At 42.3% G+C, this 27,295-nt stretch overlaps 1 protein-coding gene across 1 annotated transcript in view; it reads left to right on the plus strand.

Annotated features, from left to right (window-relative positions):
- The window catches only part of SENP6 (SUMO specific peptidase 6), a 744,657-nt gene that overhangs the window by 55,583 nt on the left and 661,779 nt on the right, over positions 1-27,295 (plus strand). Inside the window, exon 3 of the mRNA XM_078648082.1 lies at positions 21,991-22,054. Coding sequence (XP_078504208.1) covers positions 21,991-22,054 — 64 coding nt within the window. The remainder of the gene's footprint in view (positions 1-21,990; positions 22,055-27,295) is intronic.

Here is a 27,295-nt window from a genome sequence, read left to right on the forward strand (position 1 = left end):
ACACACTTTGGTGTGTGTTTTTATTTTTAAAGAGTAAAAGTTATTTAGTTGACTGGAAGCATGTGAAATGGTAATTCTCCATTACTGTTGTTGGTGAACGCTTCAGTTAATTCTGTTTAATTTGGTGGAAAACCATACCTTTATGGCATTTGCTGCCTACCTTGTGAACACTAACTATTGATAAGATAATTATGTCTATTCTTACCAGTTAGTCTATACAGTGTTACGACCGATCGTGGTGATGTCACTGTTTTTATGGTAAGTATGTCAATTTATTTATGGGCCCTATACTATGTGTGTCCTGCTGCTTAGGAACTCCTAATTTTACCACACCTTCCCACTCTATCCTGCTAATTTGCAAATACTGTAAAACATCTTTGTCTGTTTTTGATGGAGATCTAGTTTCAATGTGGGTTGATCATGCTTCCAGTAAGTATTGACTTTTTTCAGATTTTTAAGATAACTACATTTATCTAAATATGGATATGCTAAAAATCTGGCATTGATCCGGCCCTCCAGGACAGACTTTGGAAAACCCTACTCTATTATTTTATCAGACCACACAAAGACCTCAGTGACCGTTCTTTATTTATTGATACTTTTATATTTAGAGCTATCCTAGGTGTTCTCATTAAGAAGAGTGCATACGCTTTGCATTCTGTCAGTGGTTAGAAGGTGGCTCTGCTTCCTTCTCAACAGACGTTGATGGACAGCTGTATCTTAATCTGTTGCTATTCAACCTGATCGGAAACAAACTGCCAATAATGGTTAATTGCTTCTTCGACTCTGAATCAGAAGGGCAACAGATACATTAACCATTCGTTTCTTCTTGGTTCTCTAAACAGGCTACATGAGATTGTGGATTCCCAATTCTGTGCACCCAGAATTCTACCCTTATATGTAGTTATTTAAGTCTGAAAATATATTAGTCCAGACAGTCAAATTGAGCACTAACCTACTTATTTGGATTTGTTCTGTTGACCCAGAGGCTTCTCAAATTAACCAATCTTTCATTCGCTTAAATGGTGTGTGTAAGCAGTCTGTGCTTTCAAGAGAAGGGTTAAACAAGTGAGTGAGTCGTACTATGTAAATCATTCCCTCTGCATAGTCCATGATTACATTGGTGCGATTTAAATGTGGTTAAAAGCATATTTGGTATGTTCTGATAGGCTAATATAAAAGAAAGGTGCTTATTCAAGCGAAAGATTGAGGGGGAGATTATAAATGAATGCTTACTTAAGGCATAGAGGGCATGGTAGGGGTGAAAAAAGGATAAAGTACAAGGAAGGACAAATAATTTCTATAAAAATAAATGGAAGGGCAATGGGAACTCAGTTCACTCTCTATAGAAGTACGTTTCCAATGTTGTAGCTAGGAAATGCTTTAAGTAGTCTTGCTTTGGAGGCCAATCTATTTACTCATGATCTGGTCCTTACAGTAAATAGAGATCTAAAGCCTGGAATGCTTCCTTTGCTCTCAATAGTGTCCAAGAGTCACTCATGAGATGACAGGGTTAGTGTGCTTTTTGAGAGGTGCTTCACTATGCTTCCTGATTTGTATCAATGGCCATCTCAAGAAGTTTTCCATTTTCCTCTTGGTCAGGACTCCAGACTTATGGTCTCTGTTCCCAAAGATTATATAGCCCATTATGATTCAACTCATGACAGTAATTAGTTAATCAATTGGATATGGTAATCTGTTCTGTTAAGTAGATTTGTATAGCACAGCTTATCACTCGTTAAGATATCTGGGCGCTGGAGCAGGAGAAGAGGCTCAACAGTGCTTCTAGATGAACAGCCAGGTCTTTTGTTTCTTGTGGAAGTTGAGTAGCGTGGCAGTTCTGATGAGTACAGGGAGATCTTTACAGTTTTTGGTGACGATGAAGCAGAAAGTGCATCCTTCGGTCTTGCTTATGTGGATGCGGGGGATCTGTGTGAGGGAGAGTGAAGTGGGGCGTAGTTGTCTGGAGGGTTGGTAGAGTTGGAGTCGGTCATTGAGGTATGCCGGTCTTGTGTTGTGAAGGGCTTTTTAGGCATGAGTGAGCTGCTTGAATCTGCATCGCTTGTGGATGGGTAGGCAGTGTAGTTCTTTGAGGTAGGGAGTGATGTGCGAACTTCTGGGGCTGTCTAGGATGAGTCTGACAGCAGTATTTTGGATGGTCTGGAGTCTTTACATGAGTTGGTTGGAGATGCCGACGTAGAGTGCGGTGCCATAGTAGAGTGCTGATGATGAGGGCCTTGGGTTACCATGTGTCGTGGAGCATTGGGAATGATTTGAAAATCTTCCGAAACATTCTAAGGATGTAGCATCAGCAACACTAAACCAAATCCGCACATCTCCTCGACTGGCCAGTGCATCTTTGAGCAGAACCAACGAATCGCTGCATGGATTGGACCCATCTCAAAAAACATTCCTCACAGCTGCATCGTTGCATAGACTCATTGCCTTCGGAAACGCAACTGCGCACCACTTTTCCTGGCGCAAGATCCTCTCATCCCTTGTCGACAACTGCGCTTTCCATCCTCGACCCTGGCCTTCGCATTGCAAACCTCAGCGACTGGATCCTCAACGTCAGCACATCAGGACTTTGCACTGCAGCCTCATCCCTCCCCGGAATTGCCTCTGCTGTGCAACATATTTTCAAAGCGCATCCACTCAACGCTCCTCAGTCAGGATTTAGGGTACTTTGTTCAGCGGGCCAAACTAGTCCTTGTAGCCAACCCGTGCGCCTATCCCGGTCGGCCTAAATTAGTGACTTTGTTCCAGTCTGACGTGACCAGATATCGCTAATAGCTGTTTTGGATTCCCATATATTATACATATTATTTTTGTAATTACAGACATAATTAAGGCTTGTATTGCCTAGCTTTCCGGGTTATGATTGAAGTATTATAAGGAATACTATCAAAATATTCACAATGGGTAAAATCGAAGCATCCCGCAAACAGTGACTGACAATTGAAGAAGACTTTGAAATATTTTTTTCCAGGTTAAGACAGATAGCAAATTGTCGTACTGAAAGGAATTTAGTAGTATAGACACATGATCTATATTGATGGTCTACTAAAATACATTTTGGCCAAACGAGAATGAATGTATTTTTGCCAGAAAAAGTCAATGTGCATTATTATATTCCCAGAATTTCTAGAAAATTCATACCTGATGAAAATTGGTTTAGTGTCGTCGTCGCCCCCTCCACCACCATTTTCTGTGTATTGTGTTGGGTCATCCCTAGTGCATAGATCAGGAAACGTCAGTTTTAGCTGTATACTTAAAAAATATTGCAGAGCACTTCAATTGACTTATACAAGCTGGACATTTTTGCTCAAGAGGACCAGCCGTTTATCTGCATTTATAAACCCCTTTAATACCAGGACTACTAACCAGTATCTTGTAAAAGGTTCAATAAATATAGTTAACAGAAGTTGAGGTACTTGATATCCTTTTGGGGAGGTCTCCCTTCCCTCTCTATTCCACATGAACTCGCCGAAAAAACGTGATGCTCAAGACTCGCTTAAGGTATTAACTTAATGACCTGAATGAATAGATTCAGGACTCTTAGTCCCCCATGACAAATGTCCTGGTCACCAGGTCAAAATACCTCTCTATCCAATGTAATTAACTTCCAAGGGGGCTTCTGATACCTTTCCATAATCAAGGGCTTCCATCAAATAAATATTAGTAGCTCTAATTTTCCTGGGATGAATTTGTCTGATTGCAGGACCAATTTGAGGTTCACCTCAACCAGCCGATTCATAACGTTTTGATAAGCATTTTAGGAAATTCATTAGGATGCCATATTATATACAGTGTCTTTTAATTTTTCTCCAATGTAAAAAACAAAAAAACAAATCTACCACAGTGTCTTCAAGCAAACAGCGGAGGCGTGAATTCCATCAAGATTTTATTGTTAGCGGTTTTATTTGACCAACAAGCACATTCCCAAAAATGTTATTTATTTTTGAATTTAGAATTTTTGATGGCAAACAATCCACCTCAGTCTTTTTTGCCAACAAGTGAAATTATTGTACCCTGTTTTTATTTTCTTTTACAAAGTATTCCTTTGCAATCTTCCATTCAGATGGAGTCAAGCTGCTCTTTTCGGTTGAGCCTAGCGCAGCGCGCATGCGCAGCGCGCATGCGCTGCCCTAGGAAAACGAACTCTTGGAATCGCTCGGCTTGCGGTTACGAGCAGCGGCGCGCAGTGTGCTATCTGTTGTGGCAGATTTCACAAGTGCGCGCACGCACCGCTCGTGGAACGCTGCAGCTGCTTTCACTTTTGCCGCCACTTGGCTGCACGCGCACCTCTCGTGGGACACTGCAGCTGCTTTCTCTTTTGCTGCCACAGCAAATTTGGCATCTGGGGATGGCGCAGTTCAACAGTATCTTTAATTGAGTACGTTGGGTTGATAGTTCCACGGTGCTGTACAGCCGCCTTCACAGTGAGGTGCTTGTAGACACTGCAGTACCTCTCGTGAGCCTTTTTCGAGGCAGGACCAGCGCGGTTTGCTTCCTTGATTGTTCCTGACAGCTTGCTTTCCTTGGTAACCCACACAAGATAAAGGTAGCTCTGTTGTCTACTTACGTTTCTGAAACACCCGTCGCACGTTTCTTTCACTTACACTACCCTATTTATCTAGCAGGAAGGTGGACACCCACACAGTGCACTGCTAACCACAGTGCCACGGTGGACCTCCTCTATCTGCCAGGAGGCAGTGCAGAGAGGGAGTGGCACTCGCTGTCACCGGGTGCTGCAGCGAGAACATGGCAGAGAAGCAGTGGGGACAAGTCGCCAAGTGCCAGCTGCTGGTCGCCAGCGCCTTCATCCTGGTGCGGACCGTAAGACCAGCGATGCCAATGTGACACTCTTTGACACAAATTCTTGGCTAGTGTGGATGTTGGTAGGAAATATGGCTTGTGCTGGTGTCAAGAGAGTTGGACACAAAACTCTCCTTCCACCGTCTGGTTGGAATCCGCTCTGGTACTACATTGATGCACTGAATGGGGAAATGGCATGCAAGCTAGTGCTTCTGCCTGACTTCTAGGATTGGGTTAAAGTCAGTGACCTATCAGACTGTCCCTAATACTGAAAGAGAGAAACAGACAGCGAAAAATTAATCAAGTGTCTCCTGGGGTTGATGACTAAGTCCAGTAAGGTTGCGGGTATAGTCAGTCACAAATATCAGTCAATCTCTGGAAGGCAGGTAAAGCAGGAGTATGAAATCAAATTCGGAAAGAGATGGAATTGGAGCAAAGCTAGTCATAGGTGTCTTTAAGGCCAGTGGAATTGGATGAGTCAGTCTGTTTGGCATTTACCATTGTGTTAGCAGAAACCGTAGTGTTCGAGGCATGTGGGCTGCTGAATTCTTAGCATAGATCGCCGCCTAGTGGTAGGTCCGGATGTTTGCACCTTGTTGTCTTGGAAGAGTCTTCGAAGTATCACGAGATAGGTGACCCCTCCCCTGGACTACAGTGCGCATGGGCATCTTCTCCATCTTCAGATTGTTTTTCTCCGACATTGGGTTCGGATGCACTTCGACAACTCCAACTTCGGAACGAAGTTTTCCAACTTACGAACTCCAAGAAACATATACTTGCGCCGGTATTGTTTCCGCTCGGTATCCCTCGGCTCGACAACCCTTTCCATCGATCTCTGGTATTCGACGCGGGCCGTTGGGCCTTTACGACGCCACGTGGGCCTCCTGCTGATGGAAAGGACCCTGTTCAAAAGATTCCCACAATGTCGAGCCAAGTTTCCACATAGCGATAAGCATACAGTATACAACAGGTGCCTATCTCTGGAGCACCACGAAGAAAACTGTCCAGCTTGTGCTCAGTTCCGGTCGAAGAAAACTATCCGGAACCGAAGAGCTGCCCGACAAGAAATGCAGCGACAGGCACCAGAACTGGATAACATTTTCGACGACGAACATGAACTCCCAGAATAGAGGAGGCTACAGAGGAAACAATAACAAGGGCAGAGGACGTAGTGGTAATAACACCAGAGCCTCCACCGCCACCAAACAGTGAATTGTTCACGCTCCCTCCAGACCACCTAACACCAGTCGGAGGCAGAATAACACAATTCCTACCAGTCTGGAACTCCATTACAACAGACAGGTGGGTGAGACAATTTATCCAGTATGGTTACTGCCTGGAACTCACTTCTACTCCACCCAACATACCACCCAAACACCGTCCAATGTTCAAAGAACACATCACGCTGTTACAAGAGGTGCTATCCATGCTGGGAAAGGGTGCCATAGAGCCAGTCCCATTTCAACATCAAGGGACAGGAGTATACTCTCTATACTTCCTCATTCCCAAAAAAGACTGGTCCCTCAGACCAATATTAGACCTCTGAACAAATACATACTCTCAGAGCATTTCCATATGATCACTCTACAACAAGTACTCCCACTACTCCAGCAAGGGGACTTCCTTGCTACATTAGACCTCAAAGATGCATACTTTCACATCCCTATACATCCAGCTCACAGGAGATACCTCAGGTTCACAATAGAAGGTCACCATTATCAATTCAAAGTTATCTCCTTCGGGGTAACTACAGCACCAAGGGTTTTTACAAAATGCCTAGCAGTAGTAGCAGCACATCTCCGAAGACAACACATCCATGTGTTCCCCTACCTCGACGATTGGCTCATAAAAGCCAACTCATACGCACAGTGTGCCAGCGATACCTCGCAGACAATCCAGCTACTACACAGCTTAGGATTTTCCATAAATTACCCCAAATCACATCTGCAACCCTCCCACATACAACAATATCTGGGAGCAACTATAGATACCTCAGTGGCGAAGGCATATCCAAATCCAGCCAGGATAGCAAACATACAGCCTCTCGCTCAAAGATTTCTGCCACAACACTCCCTGCCAGCTCGAGTGTTCATGCAGCTTATAGGCATGATTGCCTCCTGCATATTCATCGTCCCTCATGCTCGGCTTCAAATGTGTCCCTTACAGGAATTCCTAGCACGGCAGTGGAGCCAAGCTCAAGGACAACTAAAAGACCTAGTGTTGGTATACAGTCGCACTTACAACTCTCTGCAGTGATGGAACCCACAAAACCTTTCCAAGGGGTGACTGTTCCAAGAGCCAGTTCCACAAGTAGTATTAACAGCGGACGCATCACTGACAGGTTGGGGAGCCCATCTCCTTCAATACACAGTCCAAGGTCTCTGGACAGTCAAACAAAAGACACTACATATAAACCACTTAGAGGTACTAGCAGTATTTCTCGCAATGAAAGCCTTTCAGAAATACTTGTGCAACAAGGCTGTGTTAATCCGGACGGACAACATGACCGCCATGTACTACATCCAAAAACAAGGAGGGACACACTCTCTGCAGCTATCTCACCTAGCACAGAGCATATGGAAGTGGGCAATTCCACAAAACATTTACCTCTTGGCAGAGCACCTCCCAGGAATAGACAAACAGATAGCAGATCTACTAAGTCGACACAGTCCACAAATACACGAATGGGAGATTCACCCTCGAGTTCTCCAACCATTCTTTCAAAAGTGGGGACATCCAAAGATAGATCTGTTTGCCACAAACGAAAACTCAAAATGCCCGTCCTTTGCCGGCAGGTTACCACACCCGCTGTCACAAGGGAATGCGATCTGGATGAACTGGTCAGGCAGATTTGCGTACACTTTTCCACCAACCCCACTGATTCCATTAGTGGCACGCAAACTAAGGCAACAGTCACTCACAATGATCCTGGTTGCTCCCACATGGGCAAGACAGCCATGGTACACAACGCTCCTAGAACTCGAAGTAGTTCCTCACCAAAGACTGCATCTTTCGCCACAATTCATGGAGAAATCAGGCACCCAGATCCCAATCAGATGAACCTAGCGATCTGGCTCCTGAGGTCTTAGAGTTCGTATATCTTAACTTGCCTCCAGACTGCATGAACAGTATCAAGGAAGCAAGGCGTCCCACTACCAGAGCATGCTACGCCGCTAAATGGAAAAGATTTGTAATTTATTGTAATAATAACCAAATCAATCCATTAGATGCCTCCATCCAAAATGTAAAATGTTACCTGCTACATCTTCAAAGATGTAATCTAGCATACTCATCCATAAGGCTACACCTTGCTGCTGTAGCAGCATATCTTCATAACAGACAACCTGTGTCCCTATTCAGAATACCACCTAGCAAAGCTTTTATGGAAGGACTTAAAAGAATTATCCCTCCAAGGCATCCACCTTCTCCAGCCTGGAACTTAAACATAGTACTTACCAGACTCATGGGACCCCCCTTCGGACCACTTAATTCATGTGAACTACAGTTCTTAACATGGAAGGTGGCATTTTTAATTGCCATTACCTCCCTCAGGCGAGTGAGTGAGCTACAGGCACTAACCATTCAGGAACCTTTCATGCAAATGCACCACAATAAGGTAGTTCTTCGTACAAACCCTAAATTTATGCCAAAAGTTATCTCCACTTTCCACATCAATCAGTCCATAGAATTGGCAGTTTTCTTTCAAAACCTGCAGTCCGTGGCTGAAAGAGCTCTACACACACTAGACGTTAAGAGTCCTCTGCTATAGTACATTGACAGAACAAAATCATTTATAAAGACAAAGCAACTATTTGTTGCTTTTTCACCACAACATAAGGGCAATCCCATTTCCAAGACAGGAATAGCCAGATGGATAGTTATATGCATTCAAATATGCTATCAAAAGGCAAAGCGCACTTTAACAATTCCCCCAAAAGCCCACTCAATGCGCAAAATGTGGGCATCCATGGCTTTCCTAGGAAACATTCCCTTGGAAGATATATGTAGGGCAGCTACATGGTCTACCATAAACACTTTCACTAAACACTACTGTGTTGACGTGCAAGCTAAGCAACAAGCTGCTGTAGGCCAGGCTGTACTTAAAACTCTTTTTCAAACCACTGCAGCTGATACAGGCGACCACCGCTAGAGCAGAAACTGCTATACAGTCTATGCTAAGATATGAATTCAGCAGCCCACATGCCTCGAATGGAAATGCTACTTACCAGTCTGCATCTGTTCTTGGCATGTAGGGCTGCTGACATTCATATCGCCCACCCTCCTCCCCGGTGCCTGTCACAGCTGCAGCATTATCTTTTTACATACATTTACATGGTCATCTCTTACTTTCCTATACTCCATCTTTGCCACATTGGCGAAAAACAATCTCAAGATGGAGAAGATACCCATGCGCACTTTAGTCCAGGGGAGGAGTCACCTATCTCGTGATACTTCGAAGACTCTTCCAAGACAACAAGGTGCAAACATCCGGACCCAACACTAGGCGGCGATCTATGCTAAGATATGAATGTCAGCAGCCCTACATGCCAAGAACAGATGCATACTGGTAAGTAGCATTTTCCAATTTTGACTTGTAGTCTGCTGTGCCAAGTGCGCTCCATTACTTTATCAGTGAAGTGTCCTGTCATTTTCATGGTCCCCTGCGGGTGGAAACTGCAGATCACGACCCTCTGCAGCGAATCTAGTAGTAGAATTTTGTCAGTAAGAGTCCTATTAGCCACACCATGGCCATGTCCTCGCACCTGGGCGTGCCCGTGCTCCTACTACCCCTGTATGAGCACGTCACACTTTCTACGTGTGTGTGGTTGAAAGTTTTGGTTGTCATCACACACCTTTTTTCATGTCATGTGTGATGACAGCCGAGGTGCGGTTATTGTGTTATGTTATACAATTCTTGGCTGTGTGATGATGAAGAAGTTTGAAAAATAGGAGCAATTTATGGTTTTTCCATAGGCTGTCAGCTTTGATCAGCTCTGCAGGTCCCTTTATGGCATTCAATATGATCTCAGTCCACTTCGCTGATTTCACGGTTGTCTATTTTGAGACTTTTGTTTGTTTATGCCCTTTAGCAGGTATATTTTGGAGGAAGTAGTGGCTAAGAAATCTGCTGGGATGAACTTCACAAGCATCCCTTACATGATTTTCGTTGTGAGATGTTAAGTATCCGTAATACAAAGTAGTTAGCAGTGTCCTGCAGTGGTGGCCTAAATTAGAGTTCTCTGATTTAATATGATGTGTGGCAGATCTTTGCAGTTATTCCATGCCTGTTCAGTTGATGGTGGCTGGTTTGTGACCGTGGATTACAATACTGGGAGATAGACATGACCTGGCTAGGTTTTCTGCCTTATGTGAGTATAAGAGGGCCAGCAAGTATATGGAAATTATCAGGCAGCTTCTTATGAATTATCATAATTATTTGAACTACAGTTGGCTGCATGGACCCTCAGTCTTATACTGTTAGTGAGGGCCAGAAAGGTTATGTATTTACATTACTATGTAATACCTAGGCTAGATAAAGTTCAGCGATTCCTAACTTATCTGGAGATAAAAAGAGCGTTTGCCAACATGAGAAGGCTATGCTGATTGAACGGTTTCATATCTGTGAACTGTAAATTGTACTTGAAGGAGTGATTGTTCCATGTTCTTTCTCACGATTATAGGATGGTGTAGTTACCTTAGAAATAGTTATGACATCTCCTCTTTTTTGCGCTGTAAATGCTGATAGATACTTTGAGACGTAGCTGGCAGCCTGTACCAAGAAAGAGGTGCTTCCTATCGATTTCTGATAGCAGGGTGGCATAATGATCCTTCTTGAAAGCTAAAGCGCAGAGTCCCGTTTTATTTGATTGCTTGAATTTAATTTGTAACAAACAAATGACAACGTCTGCTCCACCAACGTCTGGCAACCAACAGATTACACAATAGCGCTCTCAAGCAACAGAGGCGGGCCCTGAAAGCAGCAAAGGCAACGTAACATTTGCACACACCCCGAACTCCCTCTCCTACATTTATAGAGACCAGGAAGGAATATAAGAAAGCTATTTGGGAGGCATAGTGTGCAAGGAAAGAGCAAGACTGGTTTGAAATTGTACAAGCCTGCAAATCAAAAAACAACAAATCCCTGTGGGCCCTGATAAATCAGTTAGAGCACTGCCCCACCTGTGCTGCTGGCAATAAGGGCCCACAACAATACTGGGTTTGCTCATAATGGATCATTATTGGATCATTAAATCACAGCAACAAATCAGTTCTGCTGTGTATAAACAACAAAACTGACATTCCAGCTCTTGCCTTCGCCCAGGCCACTATTGCGGTGCAAATGAAGAAAATGAGGGGAAATTGGGTGCCGGGCCCAAACGGGGTGCCAGCTTCAATCTGCGAGCATGACCCAGACTTATGGAGCAAAATACTCTGTCAATTCTTCCACTACGGTCTCCATAAAAATCCTCCATCCAATCTACAAACAAGCATTGCCATAGCCAATAGGTCCCGCTTTAGGAACCTTATAAGTATTTACTTATGCAGCACAATATCTTGGTGCAACAGCATCAACTGTTGCATGGCTAATCGCTTATAAGATCCCAAAGGCGAGACCTATTGGCTATGCCAATGCTTGTTTTTTTAGACATAAATAGCTGGATTATCATGTACTCTTTTCTATGAACTTCTTTTTTTCCTAAGCCACCATCGTATCCCATTATGGAAATGGTTTTGCAAAACATTTGTATATTTATTAACGTCATGTCTTCTTAAACCAAAGATTTGTATATGATAAACTGTTTTCTTGCATGCTTTCTTGGGGTGGTTTTTCTTCTGACCAATGCAAAATGATTTTCTCCAAAATGTAACCTTGGACGTCCGCATCTTAGTGGAAGTAGTGTTTGCTTTTGCAGGCATGCGCTTTTCCGTTTATTTTTTTTTGCATTACTAAGTGTATTTGGTAGTCCCATGCTGTTCATTTAGCATTTCATGCTGTGGAATGTGTTTTTAGTGTTGCCCTTTTTTTTCTTTTTCAAAACAGATTGTATTTGTATTTTCAGCCATATACAGCTCGTGGGGCCTGATCCATACATATACATATTGATGGATATGAATATGGCATTATTGTCTACATTAGTATGACTCTGGAACAGAATATTAGCCACCAAAACAACTAAGTGTGCAATGTCTTCCTGGAGCCACCCTCTGCACTCCGATGTCTTCTGACACATGTAGATCATATAGAAGTGTAGTTGGGCAGTATCCTTCTCTGGTTCATCTCCTGGATGTGATGCCATGGAGGCCAGGGGTTCCAGCAGAATACCACAGTATTCGGCCCACTGCTGCCATATCTTGTGATATTTTTGTGGTCACCCTAAGGCTATGAATATTGGTAGTTTCAGAACCATGCAAAAGTCCATGCCTTGTTTCCAAATGCCTAGCAGAGGAGGTGACGTATTCTTCCCCAGCTTGGTTACATCTGTTTTGCCAGGTTAAGGCCCAAAACAAGTGTTTGTACCTGTTGCCTTCATTTTCGTCTGCATGTAGAAAAATCTATTTCGTTAACATTCCAGGCCAAAATCTCGGATAGGTATAATTTAACCCCCTGACAGGACCATATCTTGTGAAGGAAGGTACCCTCATTGTTGCCACATCGCAGGCATGTGGGGAAGGCCGCCAGGCCAGCCCTCCAGAGCCTATGTTTTGTAAAGTATGCACAATGTAGATATTTGAATTGAATGAGGCATATTCATGAGGAGATGGCCACGCCTCACGGGGATTCTAGGGCCTCTGTCCAATTGTCCTCAATTAGACCGATGTGTCGCTGCCAGTTCGCATGGAGAGCATCTAATGTGGTAGGGTTGGTAATTAGTGTCTGATATATCTTAGTAATTTGTGATATCCCAATTCTCCCATGAGTTATTTACCTTCCAGTGGATTGAACTCCGGAAGCTCCTCCAACTTCTTATCCACATCAATGCTACAGCAATCCTCCCTCAGTGCTGGGACTCATTGAATCCCTTTGTTCATGACGAGCTCAGCTCGTCATGAGCACACGAGCAGTGTACTGCATGACGAGCTGAGCTCGTCATGAGCATGGAAGGGGTTAATGGGCGCCAGGACATGGCGGAATTGTAGATATTTGTAAAAATGTGTAAAATTGGTTGGGTGACTTAGTGAATTTGCTTTAACGTTCCTGGAAGGATTTAAAAGTCTGCCTGTGCATGACCACCCCCCAATGAGGATATGCTGATATTGTCCAAGCTTCGGAACCCAGGCAAGGTGGCCATCTAAGGGAGGAGACTGTTATGCCACTAAGAGGTTTCTCGTGTTGAGTCACCCCACCCCTTATGGGTCAGCGATTGTCTCCAGACCCCGAACACCACTCCTGTCGCACGTGGCAAGGCCCGAGACTCCACCTCACTATATAAGTATGTCTGGATAGAGGTGTCGCCCATTGCCCACTGTTCACTGCATATGCATGATCGTCCCTGTTGCAGATGAGATTCTGCATAATAGGATTGAATGCCCGCTGCTGCAATGCCACCATACTAAGTGGACTGAAAACAAGTTTGTAGGGCAGTTCAGACGGCGCTCTCCCCATCCCCATAGGAATTGGCCCAGGAGTGCGTTGATTTGTCAAAACTAGGTGGCAGGAATCTGATGTGGGTGGTTCTGCTGCAATTGGTATAGGAGACGGGGAAGGGATACCATCTTGAAGATGCCAGATTGGCCGTATAATGTGAAGGGCATGTGGAACCAAGATTTCACCTCTGCCTTAACGTGTTATGTCAATGGAGCAGGGCTATTTTCCCACACAAGGAAGACACCAAGGTATATTACTGCCTTTTTACATTTATATCCATATTTACTGAGGAAATGATTCTAGTAGCTACTTTGATGCTCTTATTGTTTGTTATGGCTGCTGTAGTTACCCTCATCACAGCTCTCGCAGCCTTTTCACTTAGCAGGACACTATTTGGGGCATCATTAAATGTACTGATGTTGTTGGCTACATATCTCTCCAGCATACTTTGAGTTTGGGATGCAGTTAAATTTTCCTCCTGAATGTTCAAGCTTTCTATCATCTGTAACACTACAAGATGTGTACTAAAGGGTCATATTCCACCTCAATGATGTTGCCCAAAGCTGAGTTACACTTTGCAGCGATTCCCGAATCCACAGATTTTCGGGAACTTCCATCAGTAAGCACATGTTCTTATTTTCAAAACAAAAAAAAGCAAACACTCCACTGTTTTCAATAAAATAGTACAGGTAAAGTATAATCCCAAAGGGCTGAGGTTCAATTTGTTTGTGTATTGCAGCAGCCTTTCCTATGTTGAGCTCTGGACAATAGCAGGATTGGATGTGTAGCAGAGCCAGATCTGTTCTTATTAATTTTCCATTTCTGAGCCTCAAGCATAGAGTTTTATTTGGTATCTGTTGTAGATAAACTCCACACGATGTATGATGAATGCAGTAGGTTTATTAGGAGAGTACAGCAATAGAGGTCCCCACACCAGCTGATCTATTCTTCAACTGGCATAACTAGAATCCTCCGCAAAGAATACAGAATGCATGCAAGCATTCTTAACAATAGACACAGAAGAGATAAAACGTATTTACAACATACCTTCCTCCTTTAGGGAAAAGAAACAATACCTCATGTAAAAAGTCATACAGTGAAAGGTTGAAGTAATATTAAAAAGAAAAATAGTTAACTGCAATAGTCATTCAAATAAGCTGGTGGTCTGCGACATCTCTGAATCCTAGATTCAATGGGCACAGGAGCATTGTGACTGGCTTGTACCTGGACAGAATCAGAAGCATCGCTGCCACCAACTCTGTCTACTGAAAGGATTCAAAGAAGAATTTGGTTCTTCAGAAGTGGTATACATGTAGCCACTACTCCCACTGTTAGAAGAAAAAGAATGAGTGACATTATTGGGAACAACAGATTTCTTTTGATATAAAGCCACGCAACGGAGATTCCACTTTTCACCATTAGTTAAAACTATGTAATCAGGAAAAACTTCTTTTACACAAAATGGACCTTTGAACTTAGACAGTCCTTTTGAAATTCTTCCAGATTTAATCTTAACTAGATCTCCATTTGAAATATGCTTTGAAGAAGTGCTGTAATCATTGTACGTTTTTGAGGGGGTATAATTGTTAAGACCACCCTGAGAAACCCACTCTGTAATCCAACAAGGAGTAAGCTTGGTACCAGTAGTTCTTCCACGCATAATTTCAAAAGGTGATTTTTCACTATCACCATGTACAGTAGTACGATAAGACCATATTATATCAGAAACTATTTTCTGATCAAAATTTCCCATAGAGCAGGACATTTGAATTATACCCTTGACAAGCCTGTTCATTCTCTCACACAAACCATTACTTTGTGGGTTGTAAAGAGATGTGCGGTGATGTTTGACACCTGAACTTTATAAAAGGGAACGCATGTTATGAGAGATTAATTGTGTACCGTTATCCGTGACTAGTATACTGGGATAACTCTCTTCATTAAAGAGATTTTTCAAGATAGATATATTGGTATCAGTAGTGATATCTTTCAGGAAACTTACAGTAAGCCATTTTGAAAACAAATCAATACATACAATTGCAAAGCGTTGGTTTAGTAAGCCATTTTGAAAACAAATCAATACATACAATTGCAAAGCGTTGGTTTAGTGGAAGTTCTTCCATAGATCCAATGAAATCTAAAGAGATGCTATGCCAAGGTTTTTCAGGATAAGTGAGATGACTAGGACATGACCCCACAGCAATTTTCAACCCGGCCATCAAAAGTTAGCTTTTATTCTGCGATGAGTCAAGGTTTGGCCTAAATGTCCTTCATGGGCAATATTAATAATGTTGTGTCTCAAACTAGTGGGCGGGACAAATTTGTCACCTCGCATAAGACATTATCTCCACAAATAGATAATTCATCTAAAATTTTCAAGAAAGGACGCACAAATGTGAACACAACTCTCCCTTGTTTTACCCAATTTGAGGAGGAGTATAAATTCTTTAAGCACCTGATAATTAGCCATGCCATCAGACCATTCTTCACAAGTAAAAGTAAACTCTCTAACCTCAAGAACATCCCTAATAGAAGCAACAGACTCTTTGTCATCTTCCATAATGAAAGATTTGTCTTCAAGGTCTTCCCACCTGACTGATAGTCTCGAGAGACAATCCGCTTTGACATTGCGCCACCCTTGCACATGTGAAATCTCAAACTGATAATCCTGAAGTTTTGAAGCTAATCTTGCTAACCTTGGCGAAGTTTTTTTAGCACCACCAGGAGAAAGTATACGAATCAACAGTTTGTGATCCGTTTTTAATAACAATTTTGTTCCCCAACGATAGGTGTGGAAGTACTAAACTCCCCAAGTTGCAGCGAGTGCTTCTTTTTCTATGACGGAATAATTTAGTTCTGATGAGGTAAGTGTTCGCGAAGCAAAGGCAATTGTTATTTTTCCATCGCTGTATTTTTGCAACAAAACAGCACCCATACCAGTGGCACTGGCATCAACCATAAGGATTGGAGTGTGTTTTGTGTCAAAATGAGTTAAAACATTTGCCTCACAGATTTCCCTTTTAATACATTCAAAACAAGAATTTTGATCATTCCCCACAAACATTTCGCCCCTTTTTGTAACAGCAGTCGTAAATGAGCAGTTTTATCAGAGAAATTCTTGATAAAGTTTGAATAATATTCTATCAATCCCATGAAAGATCTGAGTTAATCTTTATCAGATGGACATGGGGCTGAGCGAATGGCCTCTACTAGATATTTGGTTTGATTCCTGAAATAGATAACTCATGACCGAGGTACTCTATTTTTTCTACCAAGAAGGAACATTTGTCCTTACGAAGAGTCAGACCAGCATCGGAGATTCTGGTGAGAACATTCTCTAATACAGCATTATGATCGTCAACAGAATCTCCAAAAACAAGAATGTCGTCTTGAAAATATACTGCTTTTTTGATACCAGTGAAAAGTTCAGTGACCATTCTTTGAAAAACACTTGCGGCCGAAATAAGGCCGAAAGGAAGACTCGTACAATGAAAGGTGCCCTCTGTTGTAATAAGAGCAGTGAGATGCTTCGATGCCTCATGCAGTCTGATCTGGTGATAGGCACTCTTGAGATCTAACTTTGAGAAGTACCTAGCACCTTGTAGAGTGGACAGAAGTTCATTTATATTAGGTAGTGGGAAGATACCTGCCACAACACATTTGTTCAGTGACCGTAAGTCTACACAGAACCTCAATTTGCCATCCGATTTCTTTGTGATAACCACCGGAAAAACCCACGATGACGCTTCCACTGGTTCTATGACACCGCTCTGTAGCATTTCATTCAATGAAGACTTTACTTTATCTCTCACAGAAATTGGGATCCGTCTAAGTTTGTGTTGAGTAGGCACACAATTTTTTTTTTTTTTAAACGAATAAAGTGTGAATACTCTTTTAGTTCGTCTAGCTCGTCTTTATAAACATTGCTGTACTTTTCTAAGATTTCTCCTAAATTTTGTTCATCTTCCACCATGACCTGTGAGGGTGCTCTTGGATTAATGATTGGGTCCATCAATATGATCTACACATAATCTAGTATTGGAGGCCCATCAACAGAGACATAGACTTTCCCAAACGTTGTTCTTTTTTTGAAAATAATATCAGATTCAAAATATCCTAAAATGTCTATTGTCTCTCCTTGATAACCCGTTGGGTTAGTGTCACTCTCCAAAAGAGATTTATTACCCCACACTCCCTGGAAAAGAAATTTAGGAATGATGGTCCACCTAGAACCTGTGCCAACCATAAGTGATACTTCACAACTATCAATCATGAATATAGCTTTTGGTCTATTCAATCTCTTATCATTGTCTACAACAGCACTAACATCATCAATAGCTTAAATAAGATCCCTTTGTTTCTTAATTACACAAACAGAATCCTGAACTACTGCAACCTTTTGTTTTAGATTTTTTTTGTTGTGCACAATTTTGAAAAATTACAGCGTCTACCACATTTCAAACACTTTGTTAGATGCAAAACAAAATCTGGAATCGGCTGTATGTCCATTGCTGCCACATCTTGAACACACTTTGTTAGTTATTTTTTAATTGAAACTTTTTTGTTTCCGAGCTTAGTTTTACTCTTTACAACGTCCACAGAATCATCTTCCTCTAAGGCACCTTCTCCTTGCAGACTTTTCTCAGAAACTTCTGACACACCTTGTTGGGCTCCTGATTTCTTTTGCAATTCTTTCATGCAGATCTCTGACTCCTCAATCACTTTGGCTAGGTCAATTGCTATCTTCAAAGTTGGATTTTTAGCAGCCCAAAGACGCTCTTGAATTTTTTTATTGTTGCACTGTACGATTAATTGGTCACGGATTAGTTCATCACACATTCCACCAAATTTACACTTTACTGAAAGTTCCCTTAAGCGAGCAACAAAGTCATCAATAGATTCTTCATTACGTTGGTGCGGTGTATAGAATTTGTAGCGATTCAAAACCCAATTTTCCTACTTTGAAAAGCGTGTCTCTAACCTGCAAATAGCTTCTTTTTTTTCCAAAGGAAAACAACATTACATGTGGTTACACACAAGGCAGAGCACATTACACATTACACATATCAAGAATATACAGGAAGCAAAGATCTGGCGAATCACTATATATATCATGGGTCTAAGTCTATTTCTTATGTTACCGAGATCATCAATCAATTAGCTCGTCAACAGTTGTAATCGGGGGCTCACATATGTTTCCCCTGTATTCCTTCCAGTTGGACCACACCGCTACCCATTTCCTCGGGCATCCCCTGGCCACATATACTGTCTTTTCCTGAACCATGCTCCAGTCCATGTCTTTCTGCCACGCGCTGAGTGTTGGTGGTGCGGCATCCCCCCATATCCTTGCAATGTTCCTCTTTGCGATCGCCAGGCCTAACGTTGCCCACAGTTTGACTTTCGCTGGGCAAATAGCTTCTTTGTACTCATCAGGTAGAGGCTGGCCATTTGCTTCAAGTGCCGGGGTAGAAATCTAAAAATGCGTTGACCTTCCTTCCCTAGTGTACTCAGTAATAAGGCTTTCTTACGCTTTCCTGAAAATTCCTGACCATCAAGTGCATCTAGGTAATTGTCAAAGATGATGATCCAGTCTTCCCAAGAAAGAGGTGGTGTGCCTGGTTCATTTAAGAACGGTGATGAAAGGGTGATTGTAACTTGTTGAGACATCACTAAGGCTGTTACTTGAATTTATTAATAAGTTGTCTAAATATTTATAATAGTAACGAAATTTGCTAAAAATTATGGTTGCAATGAGTACAATGAATGATGTTGAAAGACTCTAATAATACTAGACTCTAACAGAGAAATAAATATAACCATACATTGTAAACATACACATTGAAGGTGTTCTTGCTAAAGTGAAGATTATTCCTAAAAAAATAATGATCTATAATCAAAATAAATCTAAATGGGTGCGTGCATCACCGTCGAAATTTGCTAAAGTGGTGTGCACAAAGAGGAAGCCTTTATAATGAAGGTGTGTGCATCACGGTGATCATTTTGGATGAGCGCTGTAGTTTAAAAGTTTATCCATTCTAGATTTAATGCATACCTGCATTAGTACAGATGAACCGATCTCTGCACATCATGAAAATATTCTTCCAATAACACTTTATATTCCCTCCACGAAGCGTTCTTCTCTTTCCGTGAATGCTCGTTTTCCCCATTACTAACTGTAGCTAGGTAACGAGAAACAGTGCTTAAAATGGCCGCACTGACGTTGACGCTTACGAGACTTGAAGCGCACACTTTCGAGGCTTGGAACGCATGAGATAATGCGTTGTGAACCACGCTTCAGCGTCTAAGATGATTCAGTGTTGCTAGGCAATGACGTGACTACGAACTCTTAATAAACATTTGCGCTGCCTAGCAACAGACTCGTAACAAAACAGTCATGCGCCAACTCAGACTCACGGTTGATTTTGATGACATCAGCTCTCTCCTCCTCCAAATTTCTGTGTACTGACGTTTTATGGATGGGGGCTTTGCTTAGCTTATACCGACGTCTTGATAAAAAAAAAACACTGACGTCTTGATGAGTAAAGCAGGTATTGAAGATTCAGTTGAAGGGTTCGTTGTTTGGGTGACTCTCATAAGTTGTGCTTCGTTGAGTTGAAAAACATGAAGAATTCTTCTTCTTGAAGGATCAGCTGGGCTTACGATCGTCGCCACGATTGTTGTAGATAAACTCCACATGATGAATGCAATAGGTTTATTAGGAGAGCACAGCAATAGAGTTCCCCACACCAGCTGATCTATTCTTCAACTGGCATAACTAGAATCCTCAGCAAAGAATACAGAATGCATGCAAGCATTCTTAACAATATACACAGAAGAGATAAAACGTATTTACAACAGTATCCTGTGATTAGATTGGCATAAAACGAATCCCATGTCGAACTCACTGCTGTGCCACGTGAGTGCAAGTAATTCTGCTTTAAAAGGAGATGGTTTTGTTAAAGGGCAAATTTGGCTTTGTCAATGAGGCATCCTTTATGGTAGTGAGCCAGTGCTTCTCCCATCATCTGATCCTGTCACCTGTATTTTGTTTTTACATAGCATGACAATGGGGTGACATAATCCATTAAATATCTGTCCAGATATTTAGACGTGTCTCATTCACACTAACAATACTACCTGCTATTGGCCTATTAGGTGGACCTATTGGAGGTTTGTGGGTTTCGGGGAGAAATTAAATAGTAGGTACCATTGGAAATGCCTCTTTCCTATCGATATTACCAGTTGTGATATAGGATTCAGTCAAGGTCTCTTCATTTAACTTACTATAGCATTTAGTATGCCTCAGAAAGATATGGCACCCTAGACATTATCAAAACATTATCACCTTTGTCAGCAGGCATAATATTAATAAAGATATCCTTACAAAGATAATTGACTGCTTTAAACGCCAGTTGTGATAGACAAGTATGGTTATGTCTCGTAATCCTATCAGTAAATATATTGGTACATTCCTCCAACACTAATCTTTATAAATGTAGAACGTGAATGAATCTTCAATCTGAGAATGAAAGGTACATTCTGATTTGACACCATTGCCAGTTCAAATAGGTGAATGCCTATTTTATTGAGTACATTATCTCATTTAATTGCATATTTAGTTTCATCTCTCCAGGTCATCTAAATTAGCTAAAGGTTCTAAATTATTGAGGAGCAGATTACTGCTAAATGGGGCAATAGTTATACTTTCATGGGAGGGTGGCTTCAAGTGAAAATATTCTGCAAGGGAATTTATATTGTATGTAAAGAAGAAAATTAATATTTCTGGAGCGGCTAAAATAAAGGATCTCAAGCTGATACATTGGTTCCAAATTGTTCTGCCTCTGTCATAATTAGGATTCTTTTTTCTCGTCTATGTATGCCCTTTTCTCCTTTCTTTTCCTTGACCCCTCTGCTACCTGATTTCCTTTTGGTTTAACTCAACCGGATTATCATCTTGTCTAAAAAACAAACAAAATAAAACCTGTTTTTTAGTGTTGACTGCATAAACCGACTCGGTGCTTCTCCTTCCTTAATCACTCTTCTTACTACTATAATGTAGACCTAGAGGAGTTGCCACATATTCAGATAGCTTCCTTTATTTCCCAGGTCCTACCTTGCTCACAGTTAGTAACATCACTCCTGTGCTCAATTTTACTTTGTACCTCCACTATAGATGAGATGGAGTACATGTCTTGCAAAGGGAATCTCGTTTTTGCCCTCCCTATTTTATGGATCTTCTGCTCACTGCATTGATCAAGAAGATTTCTTTTGCTAACTCTGGGAATGATGTTATACACCTCAGGGCGCTCAGAGTGACTTTCTTTCAGAGCAGACCGCCTGAGACTCCCAACTGGTTTCTACCACTTGTTGCTGTATCAGAATCTCTTCCAGATCTGTATTTACCCTGTTTTTTCACAATAAATTATGCCAACATAGGCTTTTGCAGGGCAGTTTTGCTCTCCGGAGAGATGCACAATTCATCCTCACTGACCATTAACATTGCATTTTTTCACAGACCTACCTACATTATCTTTAGAAGTGGCAGCTAAAAATATGTAAAACACATTCTGTTTCTTTTATTTTAGTGAGGCAAATTTGCTGAGTATAGAAGAAAGCAGTGGGTCCGACAGCCCACGCGATGAACCAAAGGCAAGTACAAAATGTGACTATTGTTATGTTTAACTCAATATCTTGTAATAATATTTAGTTTCTTAATGTATTATTATTGAAATGTATACACACAAATTGACACAAACATTGGTTGCAGTACGAATCTTAAAGCAAATAGTGTTATTCCACTGCCCTTACTTTTCATGCAAACTGTCTGCCCCTGTGTTTTTTTTCCCACAGTTGATGATATATATGTGGGGCGCTGATGGCTTAACAACTAAATTAATTATGAACAAATTCAACATTTTAAGCTCACAAACTCTGTTCTCATCTTAGACCTCATTTTACTTTTTTCGTAAGGTATTTAGATCAATGTTTGCTTCGGTCTTGCACTCCATCTAAGAGCATGTGAACTGGGTTGTCCGGTTATTATCAGCTTGCAAGGGATGGAGGCATCCTGAAGGAACCAAGCCGTACGTTATTAATGAGCCCTAATGAGGACGAAACCAAACTTGGGCTAGGTAGGAGCTAGCTTGGCAGTTCGGTCTGGACTATTCCTATTGGAACAGGGTCAAGGCTTATATGGTTCCAGACTGAGGTGGCATGGTGTGCAAAATAAGGAACAACTGATGGGCTCGCACAGTAATTACAAGTGGCTTAGATTAACTAGACAATTTCTTCCAGCACTTTTTGAAATACTTAAGTCGAATTTGTAATGGGCACTGCCCTTGCATGCTTCCGTCTAGCACTCCAACCAGGAGCCTGGTATATATATATATATTTTTTTTACTTGGAGTTTTTCTTCTGGTAACAAGAACAATCCGAAACAAATAAACAGCGTGCATACATTATGGACATTGTCATTACTGTTTATTATTTCCCATGCTATCCACCCGCCTCTTGTAAGCATGCATAAAGCAATTCAGTTCTAACACATTACAGGTCTGGGTTATATGTCCCACCTCACTGCGTGGCATTATTTGGAAGATATGTGATGTAATTTCTGAGTGTGTAAATCAGGACTTGTATTCCACTGCGATATTTCTGTATGATCTGGTGTTTCACATCTCAATAATATAGACATGGTTAAAGAGGTGTTAACTTGTTTAGAGGACCAATCAGACCGTTGCATCAGTCCCATTCTCGTCTTCTGTCTCTCACACCCAACAGGGAGTTATGCAACTGATGCCAAATGTGTCTGGGTTTAGATTGGTGAGGTAACAGTTTGTCCTTTCAATAAATTAAGTCTATCAACCATTTCTTAAATTTGAACACTCTCCTGTCCCCATCTGTAGGCATTTCTACGTTTGCCAGAAGGAGGCCCAGTGCTTCTTCTCTACTGAAGCCTGCTTCGACCTCCCCTGTGCCCCAAGAGGGCCATAAGTGGAGTGAGTAACAGTTCCCGACCTATCATGGCAGCAGGAGCCGTGGAACTGTCTCTCCAGTATGTTCGTATGGGGTTACATGTCCAAGCGAGATGAAGGGAATCTGCTCCTGCCATTCCGCACCAAGACCAGTTATCTTTGGGGCAAATGTGATAGCGGTGAAGTCGGACTGTCGTATAGTACATTCTGATGAGGAATTTATCATTAATTATGCAAAGTTTACTGCTAGATGCAATCAGTCCTGTCTGGATACAACAAAATTGCTATTGGTCATCTGGGAGAAGAGCTCCTATATCTTTCTCACAGGGTGCGCACCTGTCCTGACATGCAAAATGCCTCAAGCTGAGCCATGTGATGTAACAGGGAAACAAGGTGTTTCTGCTTTTAGCAATGTGTCTCGTGTGTGGGGGGGAGGCAGCTTTTGCATTATGCTGAAGCAGATGTAAAAACAAAATCGAGTAGGGAATGCCATCCCCGCAAAGAATGCATGACATGGAGGTGCATGCAACTGTCGAGTCAGCCAGTGTGGTAGAAGTTATTAATGAGACCTGATATGAACACTGGCGAACAGGGGCCATATAGCCTTGTTCGATCGCCAGATGTGGTAGAAACTGAGTGGGTTTGTACCAGTGGATGGCATAGTGCGCTTGGGTGCACAGGTAGCACAGTTCAATATCTGGCGCTTCAGAGAATGGCAGTGTGAGGGTGTCCCACTAGATACAGGATTGTTTATCCACCTAAGCTAGTTGCATCATTTGCTTTTTAATTCATTTAAATAAGTTATGTCTCTGCGGTAGAGGGATATTGAGGAATACATATTTTTTTTTTGTCCACTTTACCATTTTCATGAGAGAAAGGCGTCCCGCTAATGACAAAGGCAGCAAAATCCAGCGTGTGCTTCTATCAGTGATGTTGGCTATTGCAGTGCCATAATTTACTCTAATAATCTCCTCTCTGTCCCTCGACACTACTACCCATAAATATGAGTTCAGAGTTGCACCATTTCAATGAATGGTTATGTGGCTGGTGCAAGGGGAAATAGATTGGATTTTTCCAGATTGATTTAGATACCAGATAGCCCTTCAAACTGGACGATTTTGCAGAGCACCCCATTAAGGTGGATCTGAAGATCTTTCAAATAGAGGGCGATGTCATCTGCATATAGTGAGACTTATATATGTCTGGAGAGGTAGGGATTGCATGTTCTTGGGGGTGTTGGCAGAGTTTTGCAGCCAGGGGCTCCATTGCCAAGTCAAAAAGTAACGGTGATAGCGGGCAACCCTGCTGGGTGCCTCTACTGATGTTGAATGGAGCTAAGAGTGAACCATTGCCATTAGTTGTGAGTTTAGGAGAGCTATTCATGTCAGAAAAGAGTGCGGGAAAGCTCCCACAGTACCCAAGTCATGATTGATATTGTGTAACAGAGCAAATAATGTACATACATTGTGAGACTTGGATCGACCAGGTATAAAGCCTGATCGGTCTGGTCTAACTAGGAACCTCATGAGGAGGGCAAGTCGGTTGGCAAGTATTTTTATGAAATATTTACATCGCAATTGATGAGAGACAATGGACTGTAAGAATCACATCTAGTAGAGCAATAATCATAGCTTCTCTCATGGATGGGGGGGAAGTCCATTCGTCTTTACTTCTTTTTTTTTTTTTGTTTTAATTCAAATAGATTTTTATTAGGTGTTTCAGTATCAAATAAAATACAAATAGTACAGACTTAAAGACATACATTATTACAGAAGAACAGTACAGTACAATAAAGCGAAGGGGGGTAAAAAGTAATGTTCAATAGGTTACAAAATAATACATACTTCATTAGTCGGCTTATCCGGTAAATCATAGGTGAATTATAGCATCAAAGATATTGGGATGGGACTCAGGATTCCAGAGTGAACCGATCTAACAGGGTAACTCCACGCTGTGGGACTGTGTTGGTGCCAGGTCAGGTCAAGTGCATCAGGGGGGGGTGGGATACCTAAGGATACCTAAGGTGGTTTATGGGTGGTGAAATAACTGTCAAGGGTAGACCACATCCTTCTCATAGGGGGGGCGCCAAGGTGATTGTTGTAGAGCTATATTATCCGCTCCCCTGAGGCTAATTATCCAGTTGAGCCAGCAAGCAAAGGTAGCTTTGCTAGAGTCCTTCCAGTTACTAAGGACAATTTTAACGGCTGCAGTGAGCATGAGATCAAGAAGTGCCCTGTCATCGGCGTGGAGGGAGCGCTCTAGGATGAAACCGAAGGCCAGGTATGGAAGTTCTCTAGATGGGGAAATGAGGAAAATTTTACTGATGAAGTCAAATATCTTGTCCCAGTAGGGGGTTACACAGTCGCAATGCAAAATAATGTGTGCTAGGTCGCCTTCCGCTCGTTTACAGTTCCAGCAGAAGGCGTCTTGGCTGATGTTATGAGCATAGAGACGCGCCGGAGTCCAGAAGGTTTTGTGGAGGAAACAATATTTGGTCTGGGATAAAGTCGTGCTAATTTTGTGTCGCACGCAAGATTCCGAGGTATTGGTCCAGTCCGCTTCCGAAATCGGTCTAGATGACATTTCAGACCAGAACTGTGTGAGTGGTGCGGTGAGATTGGTATGTTGAGGGCGAATACGTTTGTAGAGATGGGACACTTGATGTCCTAGTCTGTTTAACCTAGTGAGGTAAGATGGGAGGGAGGGTGGTGTTAGGGAGAGTTTCGCTTTAGAGAGTGCGGTTTTTATGGTTACGAAGGTGTAAAACTCTAGAGGCGCAAGACTAAGTAGTTTGTAAGTCTCTGAACGGGATAGAGTATGACCCCTCGAATAGTTGGTGCGGGAAAAAGATGCCTTTCTCAACCCACTGTATGTTATGCAAATGCTTCCCCTTGTACAGTATGGATCGGTTCTTCCATAAAGACTCCCAACCCGAGCGGCAAATGCTATGATCTAGAAATTTGTTGATTTTAAGAAGTGCCGCTTTTGTGTTCCGAAAGATCGATTTCGAGTGGGATAGTATGTTTAGATTGAGTGAAAGGGCCGCAGCAGGGGTGATTCCGCCTAAGATCGCTTGTTCGACTTCCAGCCAAACCGGGGTATAGTTTGCCGCGGAGGCTAGCCAGTGGGCACCTTGTCTCGCTAGGAAAGCGGTCTCATAGCGCCTAAAGTCCGGTAAGTTGACCCCTGCTAAGGATTTGTCCAACCGTAATTTCTTAATGCTGATCCTCGCTTTTTTCCCTTTCCATAAGAAGTTGGCGAGAGTTTGGTCCAGTTTGTGAAAGAAATCTTGGGTGAGGGTTAGAGGAAGCATTGAAATAAAATAGTTCACCAGGGGGGAGATCATCATTTTGATGGTCTCTATTCTACCCCACCACGTGATGAAGCGAGGGGACCATCCGTCCAGTTGGTTTTTTATTTTAGTTAAGGTAGTCTTCTCATTTTGCTGAAGGGTTTCCATAAGGGAATCCCCAAACTCTATACCTAGGTACTTTACGAACCCTGATTGCCAGCAGAGCCCAGAGTTCCCCAGCATGTCCTTAGTGGCTAGGATGTTCAGAGGCTTGACCTCAGATTTCTCCCTATTAAGTTTATACTCTGAATGGGTGGAGTATGATTCAATGGTGGACATCAAGGCGGCGATGGAGGGCTCCAGGGATTCAGTTACTATCAGGATATCATCCGCATAAGCGGCTAATTTAACGCAGGAATCTCCAAAGCATACTCCCTTGATGCTGTCATTCTTTTTAATGTCGGCGATGAGGGGTTCTATTGCTCGGAGGAAGAGTGACGGGGAGAGGGGGCAGCCCTGTCTGGTCCCCGGTTCCAGGCCAAATGGGTCAGACAGTGAGCCATTTATGGCAATGGGAGCGGATGGGGAGAGATATAAAGCCTTGACCATATCTATGAAGGTGTT

This window comes from Lissotriton helveticus, chromosome 6 (genome assembly GCF_964261635.1).
Source record: "Lissotriton helveticus chromosome 6, aLisHel1.1, whole genome shotgun sequence".
Lineage (NCBI taxonomy): Eukaryota > Metazoa > Chordata > Amphibia > Caudata > Salamandridae > Lissotriton > Lissotriton helveticus.